Below are 14,669 nucleotides of genomic sequence, written 5' to 3'. Positions count from 1 at the left end.
ACGTGCCCAAGATGGCGATGGCTCCACCGCGGCCTACCACACGGTGTGCTGACCAAGTCTAAAGCGGGGTCTAGCTCAACCCGCTCGGAAGCCCACTTCCCCTTACCCCAACGGGAACAATGTGGGTACGGCGTGCTGAGCATGGAGACTGGAGGAAGTCTTACTGAAACCCCTCCAACGTCTCAATCAGGAGGAATTTTTTTTTTTTTTTTAACCTGAGGTCAGCACTTACTGACAGAGTACAAACACGGTCTCCGGCTGCGGGGGGGCGGAAGAGAGCTTTGGCCGTCACCACCACGCTCTGCTTCTTGCGGCCGCTGCCTTTCAGCTTCTTCAGCAGCAAAGTCCATGCCAGGAACCGGCTATTGGATCAAGGCACATCTCTGAGGGATCTCGGAAGTCACTTCAGGAATTCTCAAGTGGGGGGAGGGACCTTTAGGTATAACCGCAGTAGAACGGGGCTCAACCTTTACTCCAATTTAAAAGTAGAATTTCTTCTTCGAAAAGGTACAGCGATCCCCATAGGGAAAGCAGGTCTGCATCTGCTGGAGCCGGAGAAATACTGAAGGGCTGAGGTCACTGCAGACGTGCATGTAGCGTGCTGTCAGCTTTGAAATTATTCTGTCTCCATCTACTGGCAGAACATCATAACCCACTGGTCCTGAGTCCATCTGGCTGCACGCTAGGACATGACTGGATTAAATTAAGTTGGGAGGAAATACAGAAGAGGAAAAATCCCTAGGTAACTGCAAATGGAGTCTCCAGGCCCCAGCCCAACAGAGCTGGAAGCAAAAGGAGCAGGAAAAAACTGCAGATCAAAAAAGAAAGAAAGATTCATTGGCGGGCCTCCATAACACCCCCAAAGAATTCAGCAGCTTTCATAGTGGCAGCTGGTAGAAGTCTACACCAGAGCCATCCAGTGGCTGAAGCTCACCCAACCACTTACAACTTTCCAAGGGCCGGGAGGGACGAGAACCACACTGGGATCTTATCAGGAACAGTCCCTGCATCTGTACTGTGAAAGAAGTGCCCAATGAGATGAACAAGATACATCAGTACTCACCAAAGCAGAACTCTGCCTTTGGCCTGAGCTTCGTCGCATCACTGACCTAAAAAAAAAAAAAAAAAAAAAAAAGAGTTAGGTTCATGTATTTTAATTGCTGGGTTCCTCTTAACCAGGACTCCTCGCTCCTTTTTTGCTCTGTGTCCCCTTGTGCCCATCTCCCTTTCATCCTTAATTTTCTTTACAGTCCCTCCTCACCGGTAATGTTGAGCCTCTGACTGTTGCTCTATGGATGCTTGTGCTGGATAGCACAGATACAGGCACTACTAAACTAGGGATGTGCTTCGGCCTTCGTTATCGGCCTGCCGTGGGAAATCTCAGTTTCCCGCGGTTCAGGCTTTTTTTTTTTTCCGGCAACTAACTAACCCCGAAAAACTAATTTTCCTGAAATTTCGGGAAAATTTGCTTCATTTTTCGGGGTTGCTGAAATTGTCTAATTTGTCCCAGGTGAATGCACATCTCTACACAGATGGACAAAATGAACCAGAAGAATCAGCCATGTGATCTAACAGATGTGAAAACTGCAGAGAGTCAATGATCATCAGAAAGGGTGATCAGGGCCTAAAACCAGCAGCTTGCCAAGGCTCACACCTCACAGGACGCACTACTTATGCCTCTGCATTCATCTGCTCACTCTCCTATGACAGAGCTGTGACTTTAAACCCTCTGTGTCATAAGAGTGTGAAATGGTTTGTTACTGTACCTTGGAAATGTAGGAAAGTTTCAATGACCCAACAGGTGGAGACCCAGCAGGCAGGTTCTAGAACATGAGCAAGAAAAGGGCTATTATAAAAGTAGGTAACTCATTCTATTACAGCCTTACATGCAACAGAAACACCCACAGACTGCAAACTGGATCCATCCCCATACCAAGACCCAAAAGCTACAAAGAAAAACGTCCACTCCAGAAAAGTGAGAGCGCATTACAAAAAAAGGTGCATCTGTTACAACCTCCCCACTGAGTGCAAAACTCATAACTCCCTCCCACAGACAATGCCTGGTCATTTTATTCCCTATCCCAGAAGATCTGCAAGAGATCTATTGCAAATCATGGGACCCACAGGTTAATATGGAAAAGAGAAAATTGTGGTATTTCAAAAAGCCAAAAATCAACAAATATTCAAATTTTACCTAAACAAACAAGGAGTATACCCTAGACCATGGGTTCTCATAATGAGAAACTGCGACTTACCTGATCATTTCCTTTTCTTTAGTATAGATGAGTGGATCCAGAACCAGTGGGTTATGCACCTCTACCAGCAGATGGAGACGGAGCAAAGCTGACATCACGGTATAGAGATACCCCTGCAGTGACAGCAGCTCGCCAGTATTCTCTGCAAAAGACAACTGTGGACAGACTAGCAAAACTTGACTAAAAGATAACCATTCTAGCACTCAGCCAAGAGGAAGACACCGAGCTCAGACAAAGAATGTATGAACATTAGTTTAGGGACTGGACTAACACTAACCAGTAACCCTTGGAACACGTAGCCAAGCAGGAGGACTATAGCACAGTCAGCAGCAAAGGCAGGAAGATGGATCCACCAGTCTATACTAAAGAAAAGAAAATCAGGTAAGGAGTAATTTCTCATGTCTTAGCATTTAGACAGCTAGATGAAGAACAAGTGGGATTTTATTTATTTAGATTTATATTCCACTGTACCCAAGCTACTCCAGACAGGGGTGGGGTGGGTTCCAGTCAAAACCACAATTACAAAGGCTGCGTCCTCCCGGGCCTGGACATCCAGAAAAGGTATACAAGGAGGCAGCTTGGCAAATGTTGACGGGAAACAACAATCTAACCCCGACCCATGACACTGCCTGAGGCCTAGTGGAACGAGCCCTAACCTGACTAGGCAACAGTTGACCAGCACAGACATACATGGCCTTGATTACCTCCTTAATCTAGCAGGCTACTGTAGCCCACGACGCCAGTTTGCCTGTTTACTTCCGCCGTGAAGAACAAACAGGCCAGGCAACCCATCTTCCCAAGACGTTCAGAAACCTCCAAATACCTCACAACATGCCTCGACTTCCAAGGGTCGTAACAGGCAACATTCCTCATCTCTTTCCCTGTCCAGGGACAGCTGTATCAGCCCTGGAGTCACTCGAAGGAACGGCTTCCAGCAAGACAAAGCCAGCAGTGCGGATACTCTACGTGCCGAACAAACTGTCACAACCACAAGGAGAGGGAGCACATTGGTTGAAAACTAGGGCCTGCTAAACAAATCCAAAACCAGATTAAGACTCCACAAGGACAACTGTAACCACAAGGGTGGATGAAGATGTTTCACTCCTTTCAAGAAATGGGCCACATCTGGATGAGCCGACAAAGGTTCACCATTCATCTGACCCCTGAAACAGGCAAGAGCCGTCATCTGTACCGTCAATGAATTAAGGGCCAAACCTTCATTCAATGCATCCTGCAAAAATTCCAAAATGAGAAGGATCTTAACCAAATGAGGAAGAACCTCTCAATCTTCACACCAAGCCTCAAGCACCCACCAAACCCATATGTAGGCTAAGAAAGTGAAGAACTTTCTCACTCATAACAAAGGTGGCAATCACCGCAGTATAATATCCACATTTCAGAAAGCGAGTCCTCTCAATTTTGACTTAAGATTTGTCCTTTAAGTCGGATCTTCATGAAGAACAGGCCCCTGCTGCAGCACATCTGTGTCCTAGAAACCTAGGGGGGGGGGGTGGTGTCCAACAGGAGCATCTGCAGATCTGCATCTCCTGGGTCAATCCAGTGCCACCAAAAGCACAATGCCCCTGTGACTCTCGATCTTCTGAATCATCCTGCTCAACATGGGCCATGGGGCTGGAATGTATACAGCAGCTTGCCCTCCAGCTACTCTTGCACAAAGGCATCAATGCCCAGGGACTTTGGATCTCTCCTGCGACTGAAGAAACAAGGAACCTGTGCAGTGTGAGAAGTCGCCAGCAGATCCAGAAACGGAAGGCTCCAGCGCTCCACTGTCAGCTGAAACGCCCATTCCCCTGGGTCCAGACTGTCTGCTGAGAGAGTCTGCTCTTACATTGTCTTTTCCTGCAATGTGCGAGGCTGAGACCTGCAGAAGATGTACTTACGTCCATCCATAAGCTGAGCTATTTCCTGCGCAACTTGCTGGCTCTTGGTTCCTCTCTGCTGACTGTTGTTGCATTGTCTGACATTCAGACTGCTCGACCCTGGAATCGGTAGACAACCACCAGCATGCCAACCAGGCCACACAGGCTTCCAGCCGACTGATACTCCAGAGATACTCTTCTGCACTCCAGCGCCTTTGAACTCTCAGCTCCTGACAGTGAGCCCCCAAACCCTTGATGCTCGCATCCTTCATAAGTACCAGCCAGTCCTGTGAGCTTAAGGAAATCCCCTCTCTTAGATGATCCACTTTTAACCACCACTGCAGATGAGTGACGATCTCCATTGGCAGGTGAAGCCCAATCAAATAGTCTTGAGACTGTGAGCTCCAACGAGACAGCAGGAAGCAATGAAGAGGACACACATGCACCCTCGCCCATGGCACCACTTGCAGGGTCGCAGTCATCAATCCGAGCACCTGCAGATAAGACTACACTGTCTGGTGTATTGTGTTCGTCAATAGACACCGTGCCATCAACTTCTAAATACGACCCTCCGGCAGGAATACGCTGCCCTGCTTCGTGTCAAATCAAACCCCAAGATAGTCAAGCGATTTGAGATGGCTGAAGACTGCTCTTGGCCAGGTTCACCACCTAACCAAGCTCCTGTAACAGATCACCTTGCGTGTCACCAGGAGTCTCTCTTGCAAAGCCTTGGCCCGAATCAGCCACTCGTCTACGTACAGGTGGACTAGAATCCCATCCTCTCTCAACTCTGCTGCCACCACCCCCACAATCTTGGAAATAGCTCTGGATGCGGTGGCCAAACCAAAAGACCACGCTCGAAACTAATGTTACAAAATTATGAATTGCAGAAAATAAATCAATGCTCTAGCTGGATGGGAATATGCAGGTACACCTCAGACAGATCCAAGGACATCAGAAACTATCCCCTGCACAAATATTATTGAGCACAAGGTTTCCATGCGAAAATGAGTCTCCCTCAAATGATGACTAACCACTCAGATCCAGGATGGGACAAAAAAAAAAGAGCCCTCCTTCATGGGCACAATGAAAAAATGGAATATCAGCTCGCATTTTCTTGAGACGTGGGCACTGAAACCACAGCAGTCAGACTGAGGAGCCTCAACAATGTACCTTCCACTGCCTGCCTCTTCTGAGGGGAGCGGCAGTAGACATCATGAACACATCCTGAGGAACACTGCGAAGCTCCAGTGCATATCCATCTCGTATCACACCTCCATGCCCCACTGGTCTCCCCTCTGATAAAAGAGAGGTGACTCCCTATCTCCTATTCCCGGGGGTGGGTTTGCAAACCTTCACTGGGAGGCTTGGAGGGTTCTACTACCTAAGCCTGCGGCCCATCTGGGACCTACCCAAAGGTCGGGTCCTCTGAAAGTCCACTCCTTTGTAGGGTTGAAAACATTTGGATCCCATCGCATGACCTCTCATGCTAAAGGAGCACAGCATCTGCTTCTTTTCCTACAGCAACCGGGGAACCTGGGACTCACCCCACTTATTGGCCATTTTCTCCAACTTGCTCCCAAACAAGAGCAAGCCTTTAAAGGGTAACCTCATAAGGTTAAACTTGGAGGTCGCAGCAGCCGACCAATCTCTCGGCCCTAACCAATACCTGGCCACTATTACCAAAGCCACCCCTCTGGCTGAGGTGCGGGCAAAATCACAGCCTGCAGCTGCAAAAAAAGGTGGCTCCATCACTGCCCTGACGTTTACCCCAGACTCATCGACTTCCTGAGAGAGAAGTGAGGACGAGCGAGTCACCAGGGAACAAGAAGAAGCTGTCTGCAGAGTCATTACCACTGCGTCAAATGCCTGCTTAAGGATGGCCTCCATTCTCCTAACATGCTCAGCCTTCAAGGCCGCTCCTCCTTCTACGGAGACAGTCGTGCGCTTGGTGAGTGCAGACACAAGTGCATCCACTTTGGGAAGACATAAGTGCTCTCTTGCAGCCGGATCCAGGGGTACAGTCCTGCCAAGACGTGTACCCCTTTAAAATCAGCTTCCGGGGCACCCCACTCAAGATCAATTACTTCTTGAATGGCCTCCTTAATAGGCAAAAAACAAGAGACTTTACACAAAGAAATCAAAATAGGATCTTTCTTTGACTCAGACATGGATTCAGCCCCAGACACGCCCAGCATCTTTAATGTCCAAGAAATCAGATCCGGAACTCATCTCTATGAAAGAACCACAACATAGTTCTATACGTTTCCAATCCCAGAAGAATTCCCCCATCCTCCAGGCAGTAAGGATCTGCATCGTCCGTGCCATCCGGATCTCTATCAGAAGACCAGCTGCCCACCTAGGTGCAATTTGATGCTTAGCTGCAGCACCAGACCTGCAACTCTGACCTGACAAACCTGTGCCTCGAGCACCCTCAATGTCGCTCAGATTGTGCATATAGGTAAGCACGTGCCTCAGATAAACACCACTACCAGCTGGACGCCCAAGCAGGCGCCCAACTAAGCATACAACTGGACGCACTCGCACGAACTGACAGTCCTGAAGAGGGCAGCCCAATGCACAGGAAAACGCATGAAAACGCTGCCACAGCCTACCTCGCGGCACACAATGATAAGCCTAAGAGGGAGGCCTAGCCCAAAAAGGCTGCAGGCCCCATAAACTCCCTCAGATCGGCGTGGCAAGCATGGAGACCAGAGGAATCCCTACAAAAAGCTCCCCCTTCTCTGCTTTAACCGAGTTCAGTCCAACCCGGCTGAGTACAGAATCAGTCTCTGGCTGCAGGGTGAGGGGCACATACTGTCACCGCCACGCTTGGCTTCCTGCACCCACTTGCCCTTCAGCTGTCTTTCACAGTTAAATCCACACCGGCTGAAAATCAGCTACCAGTCCAAGGCAGTCATTTGAGGGAAAATCCAATACATCACCTCAGGAATTCTCAGCTGAGGGAGGGATCATATGGTATCACCCTTCCCTCTGGAACTCCATGCCTCTTGACTTACGCTCTGAAACCTCCACACCCACCTTCAAAAAGAAACTCAAAACCTGGCTTTTCCTCCAAGCATGCCCCCAATCATCATCATCATCACCTACTAACACTCTAATCCTACCACCCTCTCGTACTAACACCCCCTCCACAGGACCTACACCCACACCTTCTAAGGAAATACAAACCCCACACCTTACCTCCAGCACATAATTTTTGTCACTTAACGCAACCACACACACCTCCTCACCTCAAGTACTGAGCCTCTACGCGCTTAAACAATCTTGTATATAGCATAATGTATATATCAATAATCACCCGACCCTTGTACATATTTTCTCCTTATGTACCAGTTTCTCCCTCCCCTGCCCCCTCCTCTGTCTCCATCACCCCACCCCCTCCTTCCACAAGTTATCTAGTTTTCTGCTCTGTTTTCTGAGCTTATGTTTTACACTGTTTCTTGTAAAGGCTTTGCCTATATCCCTGGTTGTAAGTTATCTGTAAACCGGCACGATGTGCAAACGGTTGCCGGTATACAAAATTAAATAAATAAATAAATAAAAAATAAAATAAAATATCACCACAGGAGAGTGGAGTGAATTCATTCTCTTTTCTCCTTTAAAATAAAAACCAAAACCTTTTAAGCAATCCCCAGTAGGGAGACTGAGAATACTGGGGGGCTGATGTCACTGCAGGGTATAGATACTGTGATGTCATCTGCTGGCAGGGGCGCATAATGCACTTCTTCTGTACCCACCCCTCTAAATGCTAAGAAACGTTAGCCTTAGGGCCAGATTTTAAAACATGTGCGCGCGCTACCTGGCGCACGCACATGTACACCTGATTTTATAACATACCCGCGCATGTTATAAAATCCAGGGTCGGCGTGCTGCCTTCCCCTGTTCCCTCCCAGGGAACAGGCCTCGGCGGGAACTTCCTTACCCCCCACCCCGACTTCCCTTCCCCTACCTCCCTCGCCCTTTCCTCCCTACCTTTGATGCTTTTTTTTTTTTTATTTCAAAACTTACCTCAGCCCTGGGGCTGAGGTAAGTTGCACGCGCTGGCCGACTGCCAGTGCATGATCCCCAGCCCAGCGGCCATGCAGAGGCCTCAGGCCACGCCCCCACCCCGCCCCCTTGTGTAAAGCCCCGGGACTTAAACACGCCCAGGGCTCTATGTGCGCCGCCGGGCCTTTTAAAATATGTCCGGCGCGCATAACTTTTTGAAAATCTGGCCCTTAGAGCACGGCCATCAACTCTTTCCTGCAGATGACCACATTAGCTAACTCCATCATCCGTTGGTGTACGCCTTTGAGAATCACCACCCTAGACTGTGCACACCTTGACCTAACGCCAGCGCACATGGAAGACAAGCAGACAAAGCTCTAAGGGCCTTATATGCAAGAAAGCAAGCCCTGGCCAGATTCAACACTCCAGTACAAACTTCTGTTAAGACTGATAGCATTCAACCAATCCTCTTACATGAAAGTAAAAACAGAGCTCTATAATAAATCAAAGACTATACAGAATGGGGCACAACCTCAAAAAGAAAGACTACAACTCCAATTTTGCAAATACTGTTTCCACAGAAACTCATTTCCTAACGGGTGCATGCAGAGCAGAACTAGGACACTTCCCCTTACTACTCCCTTGGCACATTTAAAACTAATCGGAGAAATTTCTTTCACTCAGCGCACAATTAAACTCTGGAATTTGTTGCCAGAGGATGTGGTTAGTGCAGTTAGTGTAGCTGTGTTTAAAAAAGGATTGGATAAGTTCTTGGAGGAGAAGTCCATTACCTGCTATTAAGTTCACTTAGAGAATAGCCACTGCCATTAGCAATGGTTACATGGAATAGACTTAGTTTTTGGGTACTTGCCAGGTTCTTGTGGCCTGGATTGGCCTCTGTTGGAAACAGGATGCTGGGCTTGATGGACCCTTGGTCTGACCCAGTATGGCATGTTCTTATGTACTCACTATACAAGAAAAAAGTATTCCAATTCTGTTGCCATCTCAGTAACAGTAACACACTCCCCTTCACTACCAGGCACTCTGTGACACTACACAAAATCCTATAACACACTCGGCAGTAACTCCCAGGGCACAAACAGTAAAAATTCTACTTATGAAAAAGGCAGCACTGCAAATATTACACCAGGCCCTAAAATACCAACGCACTTCCAGTTGGGAGGTGCAGATTGGAAAACAGAACAAGATGGACTGCTACAGATCCCTACACAACAGAATAAATACCTCACCTCAGTCACACTTGCAGAGCACAGACACTCACCAAATATTTGATTTATATTACAAAGTGCTACTGTAGGTAATTCCCTATCCTCAGAGGGCCTGATTTACTAAAGGCTTTCCACCCATTCTGTCTCTATGGGGAAAATGTTTAATAAAGGAGTCCCTAAGATTGTATAGAATTAAGTGACATCAAGTTAGAAAGAGAAACATGCAAACTGAACTGGAGCTTTCAAAAAGCCCAGCTTTGCATGCAGTGCAACACCAGAGAATTAGAAACAGAAATGCACTTCCTGTAATGTGCAAACACAAAAGCTAAGAGATTATATTTTGCACAGTACAGGAGGAAATGCATTTCTGTTTCTATTCCTCTGGTGTTGCACTGCAGGAAGAGTCTGGCTTCTTGGGGATTTCAGTTCACATTTCCCAAAGCAGAGCAAGAAAATCAAAAGCTTCCTACAAAAGAATGGAGCAGGAAAACTTGTCTAAATCCTGGGGGGAAACAGAACAAAAACTGCAGCAAAATACGTTGCATCCTGTAACCAAGCCAGAAACAATCTGACCAGAGACAATACTGACCAGCATCAGAACCTGAGAGTCGTCTTATTTCCCAACCGTGCAACACATAGACAAGCTGTCAGACCTGAATGAGGAGGCAGAGAGAGCGCAAAGATGCCCTGGTGAGAGCTTACCTGGGGATTGTCCATGTACCAGAGCAGGCTATCCTCCTGCGTGTCCAGAATAAAGTACCTGCGCAGAAACTTGCCACTCTGCTCGTGCTCCTCAATGTCCAGAAAGCCACAGATGCGATTCTGCCGATCCACGTAAGGCATGTCTAGGCCGGAACATCACCCTGTGAAACAGAGGACAAAGTGAGGACCCCATCCCTGGGAGGAAGAAACAGCCAAGAAGAGATGTGAATTTTCCAGAAATTATTCCTATGCTACTCTTTCTTCGTTTGTATAAAGTCTGTCAAAACTATGGTAAAACTCACAACTCGCTGTTTTGTCTTTAAATGTGGGAATCAACAGCCTCTGAAGCTCTCTCCTAGCACCTGCTCTAAACTCCAAGGGAACGTCCAATCCTTCCAAATGACCTTCCTATCATCCCCTCTTCTAGTTTTGGCCAGATTAACTTGCAGCAGACTTTATGCATTCAGCTACTACAGCTGAAAAATATGGACCAAAATTTGCTGACCCCCATGCGTTGAGATTTCCTACCACACCTTCCCGAAAAAAAAACACAAAAAAATCCAGTTTCCCTAAATCCCCCAGACACTCCTTTCCACTACATGAATGCCAGAACTTCCTAATCATGAGCCCACAAGCTCCTCAGCCACTACTTAATTTCTTCTCACTACCTTTGCACTAAATGCTCACCTTATTACATAAACTCGTGTCCATCTTTATAGTCTTGCTAAAATATTAATTACTGCATCTTCTGTTAGAACATCTACAATCTACCTCAAGTACTTAAAGAGTAACTGGGTAACCATACATCTGATGCTTTCCAATGTGAAATGGGGGTCCTTCGAGGCTCTCACTGTGTAAATTACTGACAAATCTTCCTGTATGCCGACAACTTACAGTTGTACATCCCACTCTCCAGATCATTTGAACATACAGCTTCAATACTCTCGACCTATATGAAAGCAATACAACACAAACTATCGCAGCGTAAACTGACATTAAACCCCAGAAAGACTGAAATCATTTGGCCGAGTAGAAACTCAGTTACACCACCTGCCCTTGCCAATTTTCAAATTAATCCCTCAAATCAAGTACAGGATTTAGATGTCCAGCTCGATGAGAACCTCACAATGAAAATGCACATCAATAAAATTAAGACAGGTTGCACTAAGTTGTGTATACTACATCGACTGAAACCATTAACGTTTGCAAACTCTAATCTTCTCAAACCTTGACTACTGTAACTCCTTACGACTGTCTTCCAGCAAGTCACTTAAAACCATTACAACTATTACAAAATGCTGCAGCAAGATTATTATTAGGATCTAGGAAATATGATCACATTATTCCCCCGTTGTCACTGCATTGGTTACCTGTACAAACCAAACTCTACTATAAAGTATCATCATTAATATTTGTCATTCATTCCAACACCGGCTTTTTAGGAGCGACACTACAACCTTACAATCCTCAGCGAACACTAAGATCTCAAAATAAAGGACTACTGACTATTCCCACAGTACAGAGCACACATCTGATGCAAAAACGTATATAATTTAACTTAAACATCAGAATATACAGAACCACAAATAATCAAGTCATGAATAAAATAAATGAGAGTGCAAGATTCTCCATACAGCTCACTCAGAGGTGAGAACTATCATTTTGTTTTATCTGTTCTCTTTGCCTTATGTACTAGCTCGATTTTAATATGTACTAGAAAATTTCTCTTGATATCAAATCCAGACTATGAATACCTCCTCTGTAACCAATCTTTGTATATTTGTTTTGTCAAAGTATAATTATGAATGTTACTCTGTAAACCGTTGTGGTGGGGGGGGGGGAAGGAGAGAGCACCCACACTGCGAGACGGGGGGGGGGGGGGGGAGAAGGAGAAGGGAGCACCCACACTGCGAGACGGGGGGGGGGGGGGGGGGGAAGGAGGAGAAGGGAGCACCCACACTGCGAGACGGGGGGGGGGGGGGGAGGAGAAGGGAGCACCCATACTGCGAGACGGGGGGGGGGGGAGGAGAAGGGAGCACCCACACTGCGAGACGGGGGGGGGGGGGGAGAAGGGAGCACCCACACTGCGAGACGGGGGGGGGGGAAGGAGAAGGGAGCACCCACACTGCGAGACGGGGGGGGGAAGGAGAAGGGAGCACCCACACTGCGAGACGGGGGGGGGGGAAGGAGAAGGGAGCACCCACACTGCGAGACGGGGGGGGGGGGGGGAAGGAGAAGGGAGCACCCACACTGCGAGACGGGGGGGGGGGAAGGAGAAGGGAGCACCCACACTGCGAGACGGGGGGGGGGGAGGGAGAGAGCACCCGCGAGACGGGGGGGAGAGAGCACCCACACTGCGAGACGGGGGGGGGGAGGAGAGAGCACCCACACTGCGAGACGGGGGGGGGGGAGGAGAGAGCACCCACACTGCGAGACGGGGGGGGGGGAGGAGAGAGCACCCACACTGCGAGACGGGGGGGGGGGAGGAGAGAGCACCCACACTGCGAGACGGGGGGGGGGAGGAGAGAGCACCCACACTGCGAGACGGGGGGGGGGGAGGAGAGAGCACCCACACTGCGAGACGGGGGGGGATGAGAGCCCCCTGCGAGGACGGGGGGGGGGGAGGAGAGAGCACCCACACTGCGAGACGGGGGGGGGGGGAGGAGAGAGCACCCACACTGCGAGACGGGGGGGGGGAGGAGGAGAGCACCCACACTGCGAGACGGGGGGGGGGGGGGGGGAGGAGGAGAGCACCCACACTGCGAGAGGGGGGGGGGGGGGAGGAGAGAGCACCCACACTGCGAGACGGGGGGGGGGGGAGGAAGAGAGCACCCACACTGCGAGACGGGGGGGGGGGGAGGAGAGAGCACCCACACTGCGAGAGACGGGGGGGGGGGGGAGGAGAGAGCACCCACACTGCGAGACGGGGGGGGGGGGGGAGGAGAGAGCACCCACACTGCGAGACGGGGGGGGGGGAGGAGAGAGCACCCACACTGCGAGACGGGGGGGGGGGGAGGAGAGAGCACCCACACTGCGAGACGGTGGGAGGGGAGAGCGACCTCACTGAAACGGAGGAAGGGAGTGGGCAGCCGGACGGTCTCGTTTGGAAGTTTAGTTTAATGTCCTGCCAAGGCTGCTCGGGAAGAGAGAAGCGTCGGCCGGGCTCACCTGGCCCGAAGGAGCAGGGACGGCAGCAGCACCGACGGCGTCGCGCAGGCCCTCGCGGCCGAGGAGAGGAGCGCAGCGCCGCTCACGCACGCCCTAAGTCGCTTCCTAATGTGTCGGGCAATGCGCATGTGCGGCCAGGAGGGGGCGGAGGGCAGCTGGTGGTCCGCGCGGCGTTGGGGGATGCGCATGCGCGGCCAGGAAGGCGCGCTTGCCGCCCGGTGCCCCGCAGACGGGAGCGACGCTCACTCGGTGCCTAATGCGGCGGGTAGCGCGCATGCGTGGCCAGGAGGGGGGGAGGGGTGCCAAGGAAAGCCGGGTGTCCGCGTGGAGGTGCGCGGCACGCATGCGCGGGGACTGATGCCGGCCGATGTGGCTGTGAGTAGTCCCGGTAACGCCTGTTCTCCGTCTCCGGTCCACGCCGGCAGTAGGAAGGGCGAGCGCTCCCTTGCCCCGTTGGGCTCATGAGTGGAGCCCCTAGGGAAGAACCGGGCCTGGCACCGGGCAGTGCCCTGTGGTCGCGACCTGAGTCGCGGGTTTGTTTGATTTTTTGGCTCCAGCCCGCAGGACTCGGGTATCGCAAGGGCTCCCCGGGGATGACAGCAGTGCTGCGGGCCCTGGGGGTAAGGACGATCTGCAGCCCCGCGGGCCGTAAAGCCGATTCCGAGGAATAATTAAAATAAAGGTGTAGGAAAAGAGAGGCAACATGGCAATAAGTAAGGGCGCAGCCTCGGGAACCGGTCTGAGGGGTCGGTGCTGAGCTGAGCTGTCCTGCCCCTGGTCTGCTGGCAGGAGTCTGCTGTGAGAAGGCTTGGATTATCTGTCAGGTCTGAGAAATGTGCAGCCCAGGAGGAAATGCCTTCTGTTTCTCTTGCATTACATTGCATGCAGCCCGTATTCTTTCTAGACTGGAATCGCGTCTGTATTTGGTGAGGGTCTGCCTGTTTGTGCATTTGTGACTGATGTGACTTGTGTTGCTAGCCTATAGTTTCTGTGGCCTGAGCTGTAGCAGTCCAGCTTTAAATGTTTGCCAAATTGCTCCTCCCAAAAAGAGTTGTATTAATGTTCAAGGATGCAATATTTTTTCATATGCCAGGTTCTAGTTGTTTGAGTTCCAGGTGTTAGTGCTGGTTTGCTATGGCAAGTTTGCTATATAGGTGCTTAGTGAGATTTTTGGTTTTGTTTACATGGCTTTGTAATTACTTCACATAGATCTTTGTGGTAGTGGAGGGAGTTTGTGTCACCAGAATTTGAATATTCTTTTTTGCCCGATGAATAGATGGGGGAAGAGTCCTAATTCAGCTGCATCCAGTGGGGGCCGATGCAATAAATGTGCATAGAAAGCAGGCCGGGGAAAACCGACGCCGGGGGTTCAGGAAACGGACACTTGTTAGTTGAGCGTCCGTTTCCTGCACCCGACTGTCAAG

General features: G+C 49.9%; 1 protein-coding gene across 5 annotated transcripts in view; it reads right to left on the bottom strand.

The window, feature by feature from the left end:
• Window positions 1-13,495, bottom strand: part of PLEKHA1 (pleckstrin homology domain containing A1) — a 128,505-nt gene extending 115,010 nt beyond the window's left edge. For 2 of the 5 annotated variants that reach the window (XM_029610565.1, XM_029610568.1), the window contains exons 1-4: window positions 13,246-13,483; window positions 10,078-10,238; window positions 1,767-1,823; window positions 1,064-1,109 (exon numbers count right to left, since the gene is read on the bottom strand). In XM_029610565.1, coding sequence (XP_029466425.1) covers window positions 1,064-1,109; window positions 1,767-1,823; window positions 10,078-10,218 — 244 coding nt within the window. In that variant the 5' untranslated portion in view covers window positions 10,219-10,238; window positions 13,246-13,483. Of the gene's footprint in view, window positions 1-1,063; window positions 1,110-1,766; window positions 1,824-10,077; window positions 10,239-13,245 lie in introns of all 5 variants that reach the window. The other 3 variants (XM_029610567.1, XM_029610566.1, XM_029610569.1) reach the window with 3 other exon arrangements.
• Between the last annotated feature and the right edge of the window lie 1,174 nt (window positions 13,496-14,669).

The sequence above is a fragment of the Rhinatrema bivittatum genome, chromosome 7, assembly GCF_901001135.1.
Source record: "Rhinatrema bivittatum chromosome 7, aRhiBiv1.1, whole genome shotgun sequence".
NCBI lineage: Eukaryota > Metazoa > Chordata > Amphibia > Gymnophiona > Rhinatrematidae > Rhinatrema > Rhinatrema bivittatum.
Note: the sequence above shows the minus strand (reverse complement) of the source record. Positions and strands in the feature narration are given on the sequence as shown.